At 37.0% G+C, this 20,443-nt stretch overlaps 1 protein-coding gene and 1 long non-coding RNA gene across 2 annotated transcripts; one reads left to right on the top strand and one right to left on the bottom strand.

Annotated features, from left to right (window-relative positions):
* The first annotated feature begins 1,063 nt into the window (after window positions 1–1,063).
* On the top strand, window positions 1,064–19,724 carry LOC119794016 (LIM domain kinase 1-like). Its single transcript, XM_038301349.1, has 15 exons — window positions 1,064–1,384; window positions 4,334–4,472; window positions 12,053–12,162; window positions 12,245–12,415; window positions 12,612–12,717; window positions 12,804–13,063; window positions 13,133–13,322; window positions 13,405–13,491; window positions 13,595–13,726; window positions 13,808–13,867; window positions 14,438–14,503; window positions 14,721–14,901; window positions 15,013–15,068; window positions 17,818–17,975; window positions 18,586–19,724. Exons 1-15 carry the CDS (start codon window positions 1,341–1,343, stop codon window positions 19,109–19,111), a joined length of 2,286 nt encoding a protein of 761 aa, XP_038157277.1. The 5' UTR covers window positions 1,064–1,340; the 3' UTR covers window positions 19,112–19,724.
* On the bottom strand, window positions 5,089–5,360 carry LOC119794018. The gene is made up of 2 exons (XR_005282171.1): window positions 5,253–5,360; window positions 5,089–5,171 (listed from the first exon to the last, which is right to left on the bottom strand). It is a non-coding gene; the product is annotated as an uncharacterized LOC119794018 (long non-coding RNA).
* Window positions 19,725–20,443: the final 719 nt, after the last annotated feature.

The raw sequence follows: 20,443 nt of genomic DNA on the forward strand, positions 1-20,443 counted from the left end.
TCAATTCAGTTCAGTTTATTTCTATAGCGACAATTTACAACACGTCATCTAAAGGCACTTTACAGTTCATCAGGTCACCCAGTCAAATTGATTCAAAGTTTTCTATCTAAAGAAAACCAGTTGATTGCATCGATTTGAGGGCAATCCCTCACACTAAGCATGCTTGTATTGACAGTGAAGAGGAAAAGCTCCCTTTTAACAGGAAGAAACCTCCAGCAGAACCAGGCTCAGTGTGAGCGGCCATCTGCCGAGGCCAACTGGAGTTCAAGGAGACAGAAGCAGAGATACAGGAAGAAGCATAGAAACAAGAGGCAACTGTAAACCAGCTCCAGTCGGCCCTGTTCCAGGAAAGACAGCCAAGCATACGAGCTCTGAGCCAGCTCCCATGTCAGAGGATGAAGACAGCACATCCAGCCAGTCACAGTCAGAGAAACAGGACTACCCTGAAAAGTATCAATATGTTAAATCTTAAATGTTTAAATCTTAAATGAATGTCTTCAAATGTCTTTAAATGATTATCATTTTAGGCTCTGCTCAAATTTAAATCCATAACTTTGTAGCCTAAGACTTAAAAAACATATTGGAGAGCTTGCACGCCTTCCAGTATATATCATTGTTCCCTTATTATTAGATTCTTTCGTCACATTTAACAATACATACATCAATTTTAGACCAAACATAATCAATGGACAGTTCTTTTTTCCCTGAGCTGCTCTGTGTTCTTGTTCTTTGTCTAATTCCCTCTCTTTGTTTGTTGTGTGTTGAATAGGGTGCTTTACTCTGGGATCTTGACAGTGCAGTAATTGGAGCATTTATAAAGAGATTATGCCTTTGCTAATGGGAACAAGCCTGATTTCAAAACTAAGACTCACAAGCTCTCACACAACACGTGTGAAAAAAAACAAAACCATACCTCAATGCATTAACACTCATCTAGGGATCAGATTTTAGACTGAATTTAGCTTTACTGCTTTTGGATGTGCCTGCAGATAAGTGTAACCGTACCCTGCTGAGGTCTACATACTGGAAGGAACAGGAAAGGGAGGGCGGAGAGAAGCTTCTATAACTAGGAAAGGCCTTTTTTCCAGCAGCCAGCTGATGTCAGAGGGTCAGGCTTTTTTCTCACACTAACAACAAACAACTCACACAGAAAGGAACATATGCACAGGAAGCCTTTAAACACATGGAGAAAGGCAGCAGAAAGATAAAGGGCGACGCCTGCTACTGTCACAGCAGAGTGAGTGTCTGATTCGCTCACAAACATTGGCTTTGAAGAAGGACCTTGCTCAACTGGGTGGATTGTGCATGACTGCTGGGTTTCAGTCAATTGTGAGAGCAGAATGTCTCGGCGAGACCAAAGGTTTCGGAGAGGAATTAAAGGACGGTAAGCACTTCATATTTTATTTATTTATGAGAGATTAAAATGCAAATAAAAAAGAAGAGAAAAAAGAATGAGAGGAAAAGTTGATGTGCTGTTTAACTTCTGCATGTATACTTCCTCTTACTGAACTGTGACGGCCAACAGATGCACAAGTAAAGCATGCTTAAATATTGCGTGTGCTTTCATATCAACCTTACATGTGAGTAGTTGGCTATAACAATTTAAAAAAAGGATGCTTTGGGAGTTTATGCTTCTTTCTGTGCGATCCGGCAGCTGATTCTGATTATTTTACATCCTCCAAGCATTCTTCTTGAGAAAAGTCAGATAAGCAATCCACAAATAGGCAGGGTTCAATTTATTGAACATTCACTATGCCTTATGTTGAAATCCCCCCAACCACCAACACCAGAAAACATTACGATGTATTTATTATACATATATATATACACATATAAAAAATGTTTAAGGAAGTGAAGTGGGTCTCCACAGACAAAAACAAAGAGGAAGCTAAGCAGGAGAGTATGTCACCTAAACTCTTAACATCTGACCACTGTTAATTTTCTCAAAATTACAGAATGGATTTAAAGTCTAGATTTCCCATATTGACACAGTGATTGGGAGAAAAGACGAAGGCTCAAGATGTGGGTTAAAATCTAAGCTTGTAAGACACTCGGTGGTAAATGTGAAACTTTAGAAGTAAAGGCAAAAGATGAAGAGGATGAAGTCTTTAAAGATCTCTCAGGGGTGACTGCAGGGTTCTCCCCCAGCCAGATGTTCAAGAGGTGCAGATGTGCAGCTGGAAGGTTTCCAATCTCTTACAAACTTAACAATAACGGCAAATATGCAGCTTTGTCAAGCTTTTATTACCTCATTATTTCCTTAGTGACGACTGAGAGGCAGATCTAATAAACAGCTGCTTCATTTTATTCATTTAGATACTTGATTTTTTAGATAAATATTTCTCAAAGTATCAACAGTTTCAACAATATATTTTCAGGAGCAAAGTGAAATGCAGGACAGTGTAGTTGCAACACAATCCACAACAGTGACTCATGAGTTTTAATGATTACCAGAAGTTTCAGTGTGAAGTTTTCAAGTTATTAGTCCTCATAGATTTCTACTCTTTCTTTTCTTTTGTCTTATGAACTGCTTTGGAATTATCTGATTAATGTTATCATGACATAAAAACATATCGAGTAAATATAAAAAGCAATATTCATCTTATTTTTTCATTGAATATGCTTATCTATAAGAAATCCTGACTTTGTTAAAACCTAATATCCCAGCTGCTGCCAGCCAGATTTTCCGCTAATTGGCAATGGGTTTTTTAATTTTTGTGGAATAATTTTGGACATTTTGTGCAGACTGTTTTCTTCAGCCATTCTGAAAACTTAAGTTTAAATAAGCTTAAATTAAGCTTGAAGGAAGTGGCTAGATCAGGGATGACCAGGTCCACCACTTGAGCTCTATGCTCCTGCAGATCTTGAGATACATTACAATCAAATGGCTAAATTACCTCACCACAACATGGATGCATCTAAAAGTTGCAGGAAAGTAGCGCTCAAAGACAAAACTTGGACGTCTCTTAAGTTCAGTTTGTGCAACTTTATCTCAATTGACTTTAAGTTTCGGCTTCACCTAAAACACTGCAAAACCTTCATTTTGTTCTGCTTGAGGCTTTACTGTTGTTTTTTAGATCATTGTCAGAATCATTGCAGTCCTGAGAACAACACATGGTTCCATTAATCATGATTAATCAGTCGGGTCATAGAGCAACAAAGCAAACCATCATCCTGTTTACAGTAGTTACACTTTTTCCAAAATCCGATTTTTTTCTATAACGAGTATCATTTTGACCCAGTGTGTTCTTCATTGAATTATGACACTATTTTTCATTGAGGCAAGTGAGATCAGCAATGTTTTAAACATTGTTTAAGGTTGTATTGTGTCCTCCTGGATGAATTGTTGACATGTTGGCTCCCCTCCTGGAAAAGGCATATTGTAATTTTTCTACACTTGTGCAAAAGAAAGTCTCAAAAGCTTCGCTTTGTTTCTGATCTGCTGTCATATTTTGAAATCTGGGCATAACGACAATTTTGTCAGATATTTTAGCCTGTATGATGCTGGCAGACAGGTTTAGTTTGATTCTACATCCCTGACAGTAACAAGGGAAACTGAGACGTAACAAATGTAGTCAGTCGCAGCTAATCCATATTGCCACAATGATCCATGTTGCTTTAGGTAGCTTTTTATTCTTTTTTTTTTTTTTACTTTTTTGGAACTTTACGTAGCTGGTTCTCCATGGTAATGGATAACATCCTCAGAAAACTACTGCCTGACATTCAATTTTCTATTATGACAGCAGACATAAAGGTCAGAAGAAAGCAAAACAACAGAAATCTGTAAATGGGCATTTACTTCATTATGTACATTGTACACAATGGGGGTGGGGGGTGGCGGGGAGGAGACCTGATACCCCCCCGCCCCCAGCTCCCTATTGTGATGCCATTTACTGTTAAAGTTGGGAGAACGGAAACATGGATTACTGCTCGGTACAGGAAGTCGCCTCCCACCCTGGTTGTAACGTTGACGAGATAAGGAAGCAGCTTTTTTCTGTCATTCTGTTGAAGCCTGGATTCCAGGATGAGTTTCAGTTTTAAAGCAAAGCCTTTCAACATGTTTTCTTTTTTGGTTTGTTCCAAATGTTTCTGATTCCACTTTTTGTCCGGAAATGGCACAATAAAGCCAAACCTGAGAGATTAAAATAGTAAAATAAAATAATCTAGTATGATTTAATGGAAAATACACTCTAGTTTTTGTGGATCTGTTTCCAGGCCATGTAGACTGATTATCTAAATGTTAATCTCCTCATCAATCTCATAATAAAACAACATTTTCTAATACACCATTCCTAAAGGTTCTCTTTTCTTTTTGTTTTCCTAATTGATAAAGGTGTCGTGATTGTGACTGCATCCTGTCCCGCTGGTACTATGAAAAAGAGGGAGATCTCTACTGTAAGAAGCACTACTGGTCTCGCTTTGGAGAGCACTGCCACGGCTGCAGGGAGAATGTTTCAACAGGACTTGTTATGGTAATGTGGTCATGTTTGCTAATTTTCCTGATTAAGTGATACAAAAACCAACAAACAAGGATAATGGGAATTATAACTATTAGCTTCTAATAAAAACATTCAGTTCAAGTGGCAAACTTTTTTTATTGTTTTATTATTTTTATTCTGTTTATTAAAGAAGGGCTTTAAAAACTAAAAGGTAAATAAAATAGGATCAAAATTATATTAAATTCATAAAAAAGAATTAAATTAAATATAAAAGTAAAAGCTATAAAACAAGAAATAAAAAGTATAGAAAAACAAATACCAGTCTTATGGTGATGCTTTATTGAATAAGAAGCTATTTTAAAAGGATAAATGTGGCAAATAAATAATTCAAATCTTTGGCAGGCCTTACAGAATATGGTTTAGAAGCAGTGGCTGAAAAAAAACTCCATCTCATCCGGGTCACAAGCCAAACCGTGGGAATAACTAGGAGCTTTGTTCATGTTCTAAAGGGGATGTGTGAATGTGAAAGCTCATTAAGGTAAATAGATGCCAGACCATTTGGGTGCTTAAAAAATAAAATCTAAATCTGTTTCATGATCGGTTTAAGGAATCTGACCCACATGAAGAGAAACCACTCAGAACACGGAGAAAAGTTTAACAGGTTTATTTGTAGCAATGTGAACGGAGGTTGGATCTGGGACTCAGAGAACTGGTGAACCGGAGCTGGAAAGTCTGAAGGGGAGATCACAGAGATCAGTTCAGGGACCGTGGGAAATGAGACTGCAGCTTGAATAATGCTGGAATGGGACTCACGTTTGAGGGGGCTCTTGTCAATCATTGAATCCAGTCTTTGTGGCGGACAGGTAGACATACGTTGGACTCGGAGGAGTAATGGAGCGGACTGTCACTTGGATTTCCGATGGAAACTTGAACGGATCATGAAACTTGAACAGATCATGTGGAGGTTTCCCCCTGCTCAGTGTGAACTCAGTTAATCCTTCCAGGGGGAGAAGGTCCAGGTATCCAGTTACACAGGAAGACTTCCTGCCGAAGAGCAAAGACAAAAACAACATTAGACTCAGAGAAACAAGGCTCAGGTTAGACTCAGCTAATCTCAGCTTTGCTAGAGTACCCAAAACTGGCAAACACTCTGGCGTTGAGGTAGTGACAGCCCACAGCTCAAATACTCCTCCAGTAATGAACCAACGAACCGCAGGTGTGCGGTGGAGAGGGCACCACCTGGTGGTGGAGAGAAACACACAAACAACACAGCTGAGGACTTGAAGTGACTGGTAACGGGTGGTGACCCTTGGTGACCCTTATGCTAGGGAGTTGTAGTGGCCTGTTCCAGAATTAATAAAAGCACCAATAACACTCTCATTGGTAAAATTAGGAAAAATTATCCTTATTTTTTTCTTTTTTACATACAGTAAGGCTGAGATGATAAAAACTGGATTACTAAACTGATCTGTTTATTGGAAATTGACTGAATAAAGGAACCATCCCATCATCTGAGATGCATAAAAGGCACACAGTCCTAAACCATTCTATGAGCGTACCTTTAATTCCAACAGACTGCTCCAGACTTTACACTACAAATGTAACTAGACCTCTGGGCAATGTAGGATAAAAGACATATTTGATTTTTAAGTTCAAGGCTTTTGAATTAATTTGTTAATCAAAAATGTTAATTTTACCCACAATGGTTCAAATCAACTGTTTTACATTACAGGATACTGTGGGAAATAACTGACCAATATCTGTGGAGTTATACTAAAATATTCAGTTTATTGATTTTCTTAAAGCAACAAATGTTCAGATGAATAAATGCTCCTGAAAATCAATTTCATGTTGTGCGACTGATAGACAACTGTGTGACCACAATGAAGAGCACCACATGTTAGAATGCTTTCAACTATTAATACCTTCATACGCTTCCTGTCCTGTTGGTTTCCTTTAGATATGTGAAAAATTTTCCTCCACGATAATTTAGAGGAAACAGGTACAAAAACATCCTTTATCCCCCTAGAGTAACAAAGAAAACATCCTAAAAGCTTTTCTTGGGAAAAAAACGATATATTTTCTATCTTAAACAATACTGTGTTGCCTTGTACTTTAAGTCACAAGTCAAGTACAGAGTTTGTATTTTCTCTGGGTGCTAATTTGATAGACGAACACAATATATGACATAACTGCAAAAAGGAAACAAAAAAAGGAAACAAGACCTGCAAGTCATTAAAGGTTCTAACACCAACTCAGCAAGTCTTCCCTTGGTCCACCAACCCAGCATGCATCTAGAATTTAACATGAGCTCATATTTCACAGAATATTATAAGAACTTTCTTGCAGAAGCACTCTGGGCCCCAAAGGCCAGTCCTATGCAATGCATTCTGGCTTTTAGAGTCTTGCTGTAAAATTTTTATCTGATTTGGACAGGAAGTTGATGGTGGTTAGAAACAAGGGAATGGATTGGCTGCGTTTTTGGAGGTCTAGTGGTGTACAGTAAAAGGGGACACAGTACAGTTAAAATGACACTGTGTAATACTGACATCAAACTATAAGCTATTAGAATAAGACCATAACTATCTGATATAGGAGTTCTCTTATTGTAATAGCAGTTTTGCAGTCTTACTTGTGTTTGCACAACTACAGCCTATGATGCTCTGGTTGTGCACACCCGTAGGTTGCAGACACAGCATCCACAGGAAATGTTTCCCAACTCTGCACACTTTAAACTTAGTCTCTTTGACTTTCATGGTGCTTAAAACACCCCTAAAAGGTGAGAACTTGATGCTCCACAATTTTTATTTATTTTTTTTTTAACTTAGCTTTTTTTTTGACCAACCTACAAAACTTTCAGCAAAACTCAGGCCTAATGCTAAGACTGGATCAAAACTGTCTACTAACCGAAAAAGAAAGAGACAATGGAATATAGAAAAGCAGAGATTTTTTTTCTTCCATAAGAGGAGATATTTGAGAGTAACTCAGGTTTAAGAAACTAAAAAGAGAGATCCACGCTCTTAAGACTGAATCTGTCAGTAATTTCGCTCTGAAAGACATGTCCGACATGGACTTGGTGGAAGGGAAACTACATGTTCATCATAGGCAATAAGCATAAGGAGGTCAGTGTGCAGAAGTCTGATGTAGAAAAAAAGGAAAGGTTATCAGGAAACTTTAAAAAAAAATTAAATATCCAATCTGTTATACATATAGAATCCATGTACATAGAATATAGCTATTTATAAGTGATAAGCACAATTCATTTTCATATTTAATATTTGTGGAAAATGGATGAGGCTTCATGTCGCAGTTAGTGTATTACACCTGAACGCCTCATTCTATTTAGGCAACACCTGAATAGAATGAGCTAATATAGGCAAAACAGGACTACTTTTAGCCATATTACATCTCATAGAATGGATCGAGTGTCCAAAGCAGCTTTTAGGAACAAAATAATTCAGTAAATTTATAAATCTGAGAAATCACGCTCAGCAAAAAGCTCCACGCTGCTGCTTGATCAGTCCATATATCAGACTCTGAAGGTGTCATTAATAACATTTCGTTTTATTTACTGTGGCTACCAGCCATATTTATCAGACTCTTAACCTCACTCACCAACACTTTATTTTAACTGCACTTCTTTTCTCCACTCTCTTGTTTGCCATTGGTAACATTGAATAACTGATCAGTCGGCTAATTTAAATGCTAAATGAGATTCATGCATTGCTCTGCATGGACCATTTGTGGTTAAATGCTGACATGCAGATGGTGAAGCCTGTGGTGGAACCTAGGACACAAACTTTGAGGCACAGCTGTGATCTATAAATAAAAGGCTCTCACTGCAAAAACAATCCAGAAATAAGTAAAAAAATGGCTTAAATTAAGTATATTTAGCCTTAATTTGAGCAGGTAAATAAGATGATTTGCCAATGGAATGAGTATTTTTACTCTTAAAATAAGATAGTTAGATAATATTTACTTGAAATAAGACGATTAAATAGTTTTTTCTTATTTTAAAAGGAAATTGTCTTGTTCCATTGGCAAAGTGTCTTACTTACCTCCTCAAATCAAGGAAAAACACACTTATTTTAAGAAAAAATAACTTATTGAGATTTCTATTTTTTGCAGTGGACAGTAAAATCCTTGCAAAAATGCTTTCTTAACACAATACCTATGTTAATCTGAGAAGATCAGACTTGATTTATTAAAAACTGTCAGTTACCTTCAAAATCACTCAGACATTTAGATATTTATTATTCCAAAGATTGCATTTAATGCTAAAAAAAAAAAAAAAAAAAAAAAAAAAAAAAAAAACTTTTGACCAGGCGGTGTGTAATTACCTTTTATACAGTTTACAGTTTTTTATACAGTTTTTTTCTTTGAAATAGAAATGTATTCATTGGATTGAAATCCTCTATTTGTTACTTGTAGCTTGTGTGTCTCAAACAATTGAATATAATCCCTGGCCAAAGTCCTTTGTAATAATGCTAATATAAAATTAACAGTAAGAAGTGATATTAAAAATAAAGTCTTATTATATGCTGATGACATACTGTTATAGTGCTGGATGTGTTTAATTTATATACAAGGATTTCTGCATATGAATTAAATATGCAAACAAATGTAAGTTTTCCCTCTTTATCTTAGTCTCTTCTCTTTGTCTCTTCCAATTAAAATAGGTGTTCATAAAATAAAACAGTTGAGACCTGAGAGGTATAAAGCAGTGTGTGGCAGTGAGCTTGTCGCAGGTGTGACGCAGATAGTTTTGATTTATTTAAAGCTCTTTATGAGTCAAATTTCCCCCCACTCTTGAGTAGTCTAAAGACCTGGCCTGTCTCTTACTAATATCTCTAGGAGGGAGAATAGATATTATAAAAAATAATTTCTTTCTTTTTTAATGTTTATGCTCCTTTTAAATAAAATATTTTTCATTCTAAAAGTAAGCACAAAACCAGTTTTATATAAAATATAATGACCCTTCCAGATTATGAATGGTATACTTAACAGTACCGAATGAATATACTATCTCTAATTAACTCTCAGCATTATTAGTGCTCTGCTAATATAAAAAAAAAACTGTTTTACTGAAATAATTTTTTCCAGCTTTTATTTTCATAACACTGTCAAAAGTACAGAGCAATGAAATTAACTCTGTGTGTTTAACCCATCACCTTGGGCTGCCATTGTGCAGCACCCAGGGTGCAGTGTGGGGTTGAGGGTCTTTGCTCAGGGAGCCAGAGTGTCAGTCTGCGGGAGCGGGGCTTGAACTCAGAACCTCTGGATTCCAAGCACAGTGCCTTACCCACTAGGCTGCACTTTACCACTGGGTGACAGTGGTCCAAAGGGGCTGCAGCTTGAACAGTCGTCATGCTTATCTAACTCTTATAACCTTTTCTAAGTTGCTTTCTTCAGGACACTTATCCCCCTATTTTAACACCACAATTGTAAAACATTCTTTGCATGGAGTTTGCATGTATAACCGAGAGCTTCTGCTGTTCAGTACATTTGAATAACTTTCTTTTTTTGTGGCTCAGAGTTTAAGTGGCTGTTTCTGTTCTGACCCTCACCCAGAAGTTGTTTTGGGCATGTTTGTGTAAGTTAAATATTCTTGACCTTACATACGAGTATATTTCTGTAATGAATATTGAAACTCAGTTTCAGAGGGTTGTAAATTTGTTATTCTATATTTGAAAAGTACGGTGAAGTTAGAGGGCTGCCCAGTAGCTCAGTGGGTAGCACTGCTGCTTTGCAGCTAGAAGGTACTGGGTTTTATTCCTGGCCTTTCTGCATGGAGTGTGCATGTTCTCACTTTGCATGCATGGTTTCTCTTCATGTACTCTGGCTTTCTTCCATAATCTAAAAACATGACTGTTAGGTTAATATTGGCCTGTGTGTGTGTGAATGGTTGTTTGTCTGTGTTGCCCTGCGATAGACTAGTGACCTCTCCAGGGTGGACCCCACCTCTCGCCCATTGAAAGTTGGAGATAGGCACCTCCTCCCCCATGACACCAACTGGGATAAGCGTGAGAGAAGATGGATTCCAGTTAGACTGTCAAATTTCTGGCCAACCCATTAAAGATTGGGCAGTTTAACAAAATTGAGTATTTACTTCTTTTCTAAACTGTTTAAAATATGCTGTTCAATATATATTAAATTTATAGACTGTTGGTTCAACTTATTTGGTTACATTTATCAAAAGAAAACTGGCAATGATTACCTAATATTAGTGAGTAATTTAACATAATGCAACAAAGTAAATCAATATGTGAAGCACAAGAAAATAATTAATATCTACTTAATTACTTCATAACAGCAAATATTACAGGGATATAAGATTTACTTAAAATTTTGAGTTGTTGTCTGTTTTTGCTGTTTTGTTTTATTTTCTCTCTATTTAATTCAATTCAGTTATTCAGTATTTCTACATTGCCAATTCATAACACATGTCATTTGAAGGCACTATACAGTTCACCAGATCATCCAGTCAAATTGATTCAAAGTTTTCAATCTAAGGAAAACCAGTTGATTGCATCGACTCATTGACTCGAATGCAGTCCCTCATACTAAGCATGCTTGTAGCGACAATGGAGAGGAAAAACTCCCTTTTAACAGGAAGAAACATCCAGCAGAACCAGGTTCAGTGTGAGCGGCCCTCTGCCGAGGCCAACTGGGGTTCAATGAGACAGAAGCAGAGATACAAAAAGCAGCTGTAGAAGGTGTCCCCGTCCAGGAAACACACAGCCAGGCAGACGAGCTCTGAGCCAGCTCCCATGTCAGAGGATGAAAAGAGCACATCCAGCCAGTCCCAGTCAGAGAAACAGAAGTACACTGAAAAACAGGCCGATCTCCAACATCACTAAACAAAGGTGTTGATGGCAGCAGTACAGCTGATATTTCTCTCAATTATGGTGTCACAGCCAAACAGGAACAGACCAGACAAAGCTTCTATGAGAAAAAGCAGAGAGAGCAGAACTTTAGAGATTGAACTAACAAATTCAGCAGAGTGGAAGAAAAGCGATTGAATGTGGCAGAATGATGAAAAAGGGGTCCCTATGTCCTCCAGAAGTCTAAGCCTATAGCAGCATAACTATAGAGATAGCTCATGCGCTCTTTTTATCTCCCTCAGGTCATATCCACTCTCCTTTCTCACTTACATTCCCATCTTTGTGTAAATTTAGAAGATATTTCTCCCTAAATGCTAACCAATAAAGTTAGCATTTTTATATACGATTACCAAGTGGGATCTATGGCAACAATAATGGTCTGCTTATGAAAGCAAACCATCCTGGTCATCGATTTCCAAAGCTATATTGGCAAAACACACACAAGAGGAGGAAATCATTCACAGTTGGACTCTAATAAAAAATGAGACTCATAAAGCTAATTAAGAGGCTATTTATTTTGTCTTATCAGAGTAAATAGGGCTGAAGACAAATGCATGGTACATTTTCACATTTTTATTTGTTAAAAAAGAAAATATAAAAAAAAAGATGTTCCTTTTCCTTCAACTGAAAAAACCACACAATATTTTTGCTGTTTTATCACCTAAAATCACGTTTACCTATTACCTTTTAAGGATATATAAAAACAAAATGGTTTTGTCATCTTTTCAGGTTGCAGGAGAACAAAAGTACCATCCTGAGTGCTTCACATGCATGAGCTGTGAAATGGTTATCGGAGATGGAGACACTTACATGCTAATTGAACGGTCTAGACTTTACTGGTGAGTAAGAAGAAATGAACAATTTATAAACATAAAAAGAAGTCAGCTGACACAGATTTTTTACTGTCTTTCATCTCTTTAGCGGCCAGTGTTTTTGTCAGGGTGTTGTTCCAGCTGCCAGATCAACGTCTCTTACACAGAGACCCCACATGGTGGCGCTAGTGTTTCTCCCTCCCACTGCGACTGGACAACGAGGCCTAACAATTTCTGCTGATTACAACCTGGAAAAAAAGCTTCTCGTCACTGTTAAAGAGTGAGTCTCTAAAGCTGAGGCATTCGACGTTTCTGTATAAACTTATAATGTCCAAAATTAATTTGGGTTTTATATAAAAATCCAGAAAAAGTTTCCCATTCATGTTTCATAAGTGACTAATAACAATTTCAATAAATACTGTTTATTTAATTAAATATTCTTATTGACACAGTCAATGGTTATAACTCTGCTTCAGTTTAGACCCAGCTATCCTCAGCCCTGATCTGCTGTCATCCGTCCAAAGAGGAGATCAAGTTTTGGAGGTTAATGGCATCCCGGCCCGCAACATATCCCCAGATGAGGTACCTGGTTCATATCAATCATAATATTACCTCTGTTTGATAACGTGTCTTTTGCCAAAAGACAAAAGCTTCTTTATTTCCTCTAGATAAAGCGTGTGATCCAAGATACAAGCAGACCCCTCCAGCTCATCATTGAACACAATCCACAGTCTCCTCATGACCCTCTCCAACCAGATCATCCCCCAAATAACAGCAGAAGTCCCGACTCTAGTGTCCACGACAAACTCCCTTCAGTTAGTAATCTCCCAAGTCTAGAAGAAGAGACGAGTACACCGGAGGAACCACAAGAGCCACTCTCCCCACCTCAGCATCAAGGAAACACATGGTTACGAAGCAGGAATGTTCTGTAAGTGATGAGCTCTGTCTTTCAGTCACTCTTTTATTTCTTTTGTCTTAGTTTCCTTTTGTTTTCCAGGCGAAGCTACAGCATAGATAAGTGTCCCCTGTCTCCAGGAGCCTTGTCTTTACTTTCCCAAAAGAGAGACATGGTTCGCTCAGAGTCTCTTCGGGTGGACCCAGGGGAACGGACACACCGTATCTTCAGGCCATCAGACCTCATCCATGGAGAGGTGCTAGGCAAGGGCTGCTTCGGTCAAGCTGTGAAGGTGCTTTTACTGCAGCCAATTGCTTCCAACCTTTCATTTCAAGACTTTTCTACTAAGAATAATTTAAAATCTTTACATTAAGGTAACACATCAAGAAACGGGGGAGGTGATGGTGATGAAAGAGCTAATACGCTTTGATGAAGAGACCCAGAAGACATTTTTAAAGGAAGTAAGTAGCTATACAATAGGAGAGGTCACATAGCAGCAGAAAAAAAATAATATTTGAATCTATTATCATTTATCTGCGTTGCAACTTTTTACCATCTACACAGGTAAAGGTGATGCGCTGTCTTGACCATCCCAATGTTCTCAAGTTCATTGGATTGTTTTACAAAGACAAACGGATACATTTTATCTCTGAATATATCCAAGGAGGAACTCTCAGAGAAACTATCGCGAAAATGGTGAGTTTCAAGCTAATTTAAAATCCATCTCATGTTATCCCTGCAAACACAGAGGACTTAAACTTTTTTTTTTTTTTTTAGGATGAAGATTTTCCCTGGAATGTAAGAGTGGGATTTGCCAAAGACATAGCAGCAGGGATGGTGAGTGTCACAGTGCCTAGTCAATGTTTTCATACCGTCCAAATTGTTATTATTGTAAAAATAAAATAGCAAATCACTGTAACATGGAAAGGAAATATCTAGTTTTTATCTCTAACAGTTGAAATTCTGAAAAGTGTGGTATACATGTGTTATCAATCCCTTTTTTTAATATATACCATATATATTCTGATCTCTCAAGGCTTCAGAGGTTTAAACATTAGAGATCAAGCAACATGTTTAAGAAACAAAGAATGATTCAGGGATAAATTAATGACAACTTATAAGAAAAATTTGTTCATACGCCTGTAGGACAAAAAATGAAAGTAATGAGGTCTTCTTCAAAGAACCTTCACAGTTTTTGATCGATGAAAAACGTTAAAAAATACATATCTTTGTCCACTTCCCAATCACACATCCTTTTTGTTTCTGTGCATGGCATAACATTCCTGGAATTGTGGCTTTAATGTAAAAATATAATCGCTATTTCGAGGCATTGTAAATGTTTACACTCCTGTAAAGGTGTTTCAAAGGCATTAAAAGTTATGACTAATTTAATACTTTCTCCTTTAGGCATACCTCCACTCTATGAATGTGATCCACAGAGACCTAAACTCATACAACTGTCTGGTCAGAGAGGTGAGCAATAAGCCTCAATAAATGCATTAAATATAAAATGCAAATATGTTGGATATTAAATAAAATATAGAGCTAAAGTATAATATTATTAAAACACAAAAGCTATAAAAATATTCACGTTTTTCCTTTTTTTTTATTAAGTCTTTTAAATAACACAAAAAACATAGCCACTTCTTTTAGTTAACATCCTAAAGCTCTTAATTTCACTTCTCTTTAGAACCAAAATGTAGTTGTGGCAGATTTTGGTCTTGCCAGGCTGGTGATGGATAAAAGAAATAGCAGCAAAACTTCATCTCTTGAACGCAGCGTAAAGGGGCCTCTGTCAGTCAAACCTGACCGCAGAAAACGGTATACAGTGGTAGGAAACCCCTACTGGATGGCCCCTGAGATGATCCATGGTGAGTGCAGTAGGATGTAGAAGATAGAAACCAATGAATGATGAAATTTCATGGTATAAATAGAAAAAAATGAATAAAAAAAACTCTTATTTTTCCCTATTTGACCTCTAGGGAAAACCTATGATGAACGTGTGGACATATTCTCCTTTGGGATAATGACCTGTGAGGTAAGACCTTCATTTAAAGCCCAAACATATAATTTATTACCCAAAATACATGGTATTACTAAAAAAAAATGTGATGGATAATGTTTTTTTTACTTTAAAAATATTATAAGTACTGTCTAGAAATTGTTAATAGATGTTTACCAGTAACTGAAATTCAAAATGTAACAAAAAATTTACATAAAAGGGATCTTGAGCCTTTCTTCACTGGGACGAAATGCGATTTTTTTTGTCTTTTACGAGCTGTTTCTAAACAGATATGGTGTTTTGGAAAACCAAAAACAATTAGAGTTTTTTTTTTTTATGATGCTTTTTTAATCTCTTCGTAAACACAGCCTTAGACTCCAACTCCAAGTCACTCATCAAATTAATTGTTACATTAGCTTCCCCTTGTGGTAATAAAATATTATACCTAGATGCTGTTGAAAATATGACAAAAAGGTTTAATAAAACATGTTAAACCCTTATACAATATGTATAAAGCAAGGAATATTCTTATTACTAACATAGAGAGGATAAATCCCCTTAGGAAGACATTAAAAAGAAAAACTTTATAACAGTTTACAGCGAAAAGATAGCTAGCTTTACACTAGTTTACATTAGATAATTTACAATTCTACCAACCTCTTCACATATTTGGTTTTGATGAGCATCTTCCAGCTGCTTAGAGATTGACGGTGTACATTTTAGGATATAGAACTAAGGTCTTACAATATAAGTTATCAGCTCTCAGTTCTTAGGAAGTGACATATTAGCTATTTTTTTACAATTCAGTGAAATCTTGATGAACCAAACAAATATTTGAGTTTAAAAAAATCTACATTCTGTCATAAAAACATGCAGCATCCCTTTATTTTCCAATATACAGCGTAGATCAAAAGGGATTAGTCAAGCTTTGAACTCAGCGGCAGAGGACCGTGGCCATATTGTGAAAAGGCCATTATCTTTTTAGGAATAAAAATGTTTTTAGAGTATATAGAGTTAGTTTTGTTCCAGTTTTTTTTTTTTTTTTTTTTATGACCGAATAGCATGTTTTGTAAGTAGAAAAAAAAAAAAAAACATATGTAAATAGAAATTTGAATCCTGTCACTTTTCTTTTTTAGACTGAGTTTTACGAATTGCAGGTCTTATCCTCAGGACCTGAGAATAGATTTTTTCTTGGATTCTTTTTCTCTTACCTGGCATGGGAGCTGCCTTGGAGCTTGTCTGCCTGGCTGTGTGTTTCCTGGACGGGGCCGCCTTTTACAGCTGCTTTTTGTATCTCTGCTTCTGTCTCCTTGAACCCCAGTCGGCCTCGGCAGATGGCCGCTCACACTGAGCCTGGTTCTGCTGGAGGTTTCTTCCTGTTAAAAGGGAGTTTTTCCTCTCCACTGTCGCTACAAGCATGCTTAGTGTGAGGGATTGTATTTGAGTCAATGCAATCAACTGGTTTTCCTTAGATAGAAAACTTTGTATCAATTTGACTGTATGATCTGGTTGAACTGTAAAGTGCCTTGAGATGACATGTGTTGTGAATTTTGGCGCTATATAAATAAACTGAATTGAATTGAATTGAATTACCTGTAAACTTTTTATGTGAAACCTGAGATCTGATAGGTTTTCTCCCAAAACCAGAAACTGAGCCCTAAAAGGCTCACTATGGCGCTTTAGCTTTGAGATGCTCAGCTCGTGGAGGGTGTCCAGTGATTACAGTGATGCTATTTTCAAAAGGTTCTGTAGGGGGAGAAATACTCAAAAATTATTTATTGCTACCCTACAATTTTGTTCATTTTTGTTCATTAAAAAGATAATTAAAACAAGCATAATGTTACCCAGAAAATGATATCATATAAAACTAATAAACTTTTTAGTGATGCATAAATGTTATCTCTCACACAGTCATGGAAAACAATGAGGACCTTACAGTTGTCCAGGACACAGTCGATGTCATGCATATAAATTAAAATCCCTTTAACATGACAACTGGCTTGGATTTCATCTGCTGAACTGTTTCCTCCCCAGAATGAGTCCCCTGTGGAGCTAGTTCACTATTGCCTTTTCTAACATAGAACGTTTTTATTGATAAGGTACTTCTATGCTTGTTTTCTATGTCTGCTTCTGTCTCCTTGAACCCCAGTCTGCCTCAGCAGATGGCCTCTTACACTGAGCCTGGTTCTGGAGGTTTCTTCCTGTTCAAAGGGAGATTTCCTCTCCACTGTTGCTACATACATGCGCAAGGGATTACTGTTAAGTCAATAAGGGTAATCAGCTGTTTTCCTTAGACAGAAAACTTTAACAAATCTGACTCTATGATCTGTTTGAATTGTCTCTGTAAAGTGACTTGAGGTATTATGTGAGTTGGCGCTATATAAATAAAATAAATTAAATTGAATTAAAAAAATATATAATCAAGAAGTATTGGAGGCTGCAAATACCGGCAGGGTAACACAAAACCCTGTTGCTTCTGTAGGGGCTTGATGTAAAAACTGCAGAATTTGTTAGTCACCCCTGAATCTAAACTCTTCTATATTTCTATAGATATATTTGCAATGGTAATGTGCAGTTCTCTGATTTTCTAACAACATTTTGCATTTTCATATCCTAAACTGTTTGAAATAAAAATAGAAACAAAAAAATAAGAGGCTAAAGTATTAGTGTGTCTTACAACTACCCTCTTTGAGCATGAATTAAATGGACTTTACCAGTCTTATTGCATAAGATAGGTATGTATAATAGTATAGCATCTGCTTATGGATTTCTGTTTTGTCATCAGATTATTGGCAGAGTGAGCGCTGATCCTGACTACCTTCCCCGAACAAACGACTTTGGACTCAATGTGGAGGGTTTCATGCAGCAGTATTACCCTCCAATGTGCCCATCTGCCTTCCTGCCATTGGCTGTCCTCTGCTGTGACATGGATGCTGATAAACGGTAGGATGGTGCAATATTTTGTTTTATATGTTGTCAGAGGAAGAGCAGATATAAAATGAAGCATAAGTTAGTCTTTTTTTTCTAGAAATACATTTTATTTCCATTTAAATTGAGGAGGTAAGCCAATGGAGCAAGATGATTTATGTTTACAATTAGAAAATACAAACTTTCATTTTATTTCAAGTGCATTATATCTTCTTATCTTATTTTAAGGGGAAACCGCTCATTCCTTTGGCTGATCGTTTTATTTACATCCTCAAATGAAGGGCAAATACACTTTTGAAATGTTGACTTATTTTCAATGTCATGATATAACGTCATTCTTAGTTTCTAAAGGTTTTTCAGACGAAGAAATGCTATTCTTCTAATGTAATAGTCATTAAGATAAATTATAATTAATCTATTTATGATTCAAACACATTTCCATTAAATAGAGGCTTACTTCTGTAAAATTAAAATAATAAAAAAAAATAGAAAGATTTAAAAGAACATGCATTACATTTCAATAAGGCATTTAGTTTTATATCATTATAAAGGTTGGAGGTTTATGAAAATTGGTAATTGAAAAAAAGAAAGACAGGTGTAAAAAATGAAGATGTTTTCCTTTCAGACCCTCGTTTTCAAAGCTGGAGGAGTGGCTGGACAACCTTCTTATGAACCTGGACATCAGCCTGCCTTTGCTCTCTGAGCTGGAGCAGATCTCTGCATCCTTCTGGAAGAATCAGAGTCAGCAAAACCAGGATGAAACTCCTGCAACCTGTGAACAAAACGTTTTAGAAACACTTGAAGAAAATCTGAGGCCTGAACTTTGTTCGGACAAAGCAAACAGCCGCACAGAGCCAAATGAGTTTCCTCAACATCACTCCCAAGATAGCAAAGCTGACAAAGTTGTGAATGGAGAGCAGCGTGCAAACGGCAATGGTGTGAGGACTACATCACAAGACACAAATCCGCCCTGCTGTGAGTCTGTCGACTCAGACTCAGGGAAAAGGGAGTCTGAGTCTCATGAGGAATGCATCATTAAAGGACAAACGAAATCCCAGCATGAACTCTCAGCGGCGGGACGCTCAAACAGGACTAGAAGAACGTGTCGTGTGCTGTGGGAACGATCTACAGAGGACAGCTCTGTTCTCTGAATGTCCGTTAATATCACCAAGGCCAATGCTGTGGAAGAGCCCTTTTTTTTTTTTAAGGACATTGGTACCTTAACAAGAAATAGAGAGGTTCAAAATCAGCCAAGTCCCAAAACGTACAATCAAAGAATGTTTTGGAAGTGATATGTAACTTGATATTCACTATTTTGCACATAAATCAGTATTTCAGTAGGTGTAGCTGAAGCCCAGCTCAATGGAAACATATTTAATGTCTGGACGTTTCCTCATTTATTGAAATATTTTAAACTCAGTATTTTTGCAACAAAAGACATATTAAGAAAAATTGCCTTTTTTTATTGCACAAATTATCCCTAGTGGATAGACTATGTAATAACACCACTGTTTAGAAATGACCTCCAAGGTTTCATTTAACATTCTGCATTGCTGCATCTGTTTAATGAGGAAAATCATGTTTGTCATAAGCTGAAACTGTCCATCTCAAGGCTTTAGTTTCAACTATCACATCAAAAGCTGTGAAACTTATTCTATTTTTTTATGCTTTGTTGAATTATTTATTAGATTATTTTTTCTTAGGAAACGTTAAACCCTGTGCCATACACTGAGCTATGAATGCTATTAAATTGTCGATAAACGACAAAGAGATATGTTTTTTTATTTTTCAGCCTGAGTCCCTTTATTTAGACAGAGTACAACTGAAAGACAGCAGCCCTTAATCTTGGACCCTTTGTTTTCAGTGTATCTGTCCACATGTCACTTGGATTTACAAAAAAACGATATAGAGTTTTTAAGTTCTGTCCTGTCCTGAGACGTCGCTATCGATTAAAAGCTCAGGGCCTCTCAACACAAAAGTTAGAGTCACTGAGTGCGAAAATCAAAGCATCGATAAGGATAGCATATAAAAAGACCTACAGGGGCAGTTTTTATGTTGTTGCTATTTTTATTTTATTTTTTTAAGGATAACAGAAAAGGGGCCACAAAGAGCATACGTTGATTGTTAGCATGGAGCAAAAGATTTGAAAAACGTCCTGGCTACGAACAGAGGACCCAGTATTCAAGGCAAGACAGACAGTGGCAAAAGCGTTTACTAAAAATCCCAATGGGAAATTCCATTGGGACCAAGTAGCACTAAATTGATGACTTAGAAACAACACTATAAAGGAACGCTATGGACAGCGGAAAAATGCGAGAGGAGGAGAGTTTTGTGTCGGAGGTCGTGGATGAGTCGCCTCTGTCATACATTTTTTGATAGAAGAGAAAAGTTGGGACGAACTTGTGGAAGAGGACGCCAGGGCGGCAGAAGCCTGGTTTGGTGTAGAAGGCTTCCAGCCGTACATGTTTGAGCCCTTGCCTCGC

The sequence above is a fragment of the Cyprinodon tularosa genome, unplaced genomic scaffold (assembly GCF_016077235.1).
Source record: "Cyprinodon tularosa strain WSP-4 unplaced genomic scaffold, ASM1607723v1 ctg466, whole genome shotgun sequence".
Taxonomy (NCBI): Eukaryota; Metazoa; Chordata; class Actinopteri; order Cyprinodontiformes; family Cyprinodontidae; genus Cyprinodon; species Cyprinodon tularosa.

Bases quoted from the DNA above. Each gene is read 5' to 3' on its own strand.
- LOC119794016 (XM_038301349.1), top strand. From the start codon at position 1,341: ATGTCTCGGCGAGACCAAAGGTTTCGGAGAGGAATTAAAGGACG. The intron at 1,385-4,333 runs GTAAGCACTTCA...TAATTGATAAAG, and splicing joins CGGAGAGGAATTAAAGGACG to GTGTCGTGATTGTGACTGCA. The intron at 15,069-17,817 runs GTAAGACCTTCA...TTTTGTCATCAG, and splicing joins TTGGGATAATGACCTGTGAG to ATTATTGGCAGAGTGAGCGC.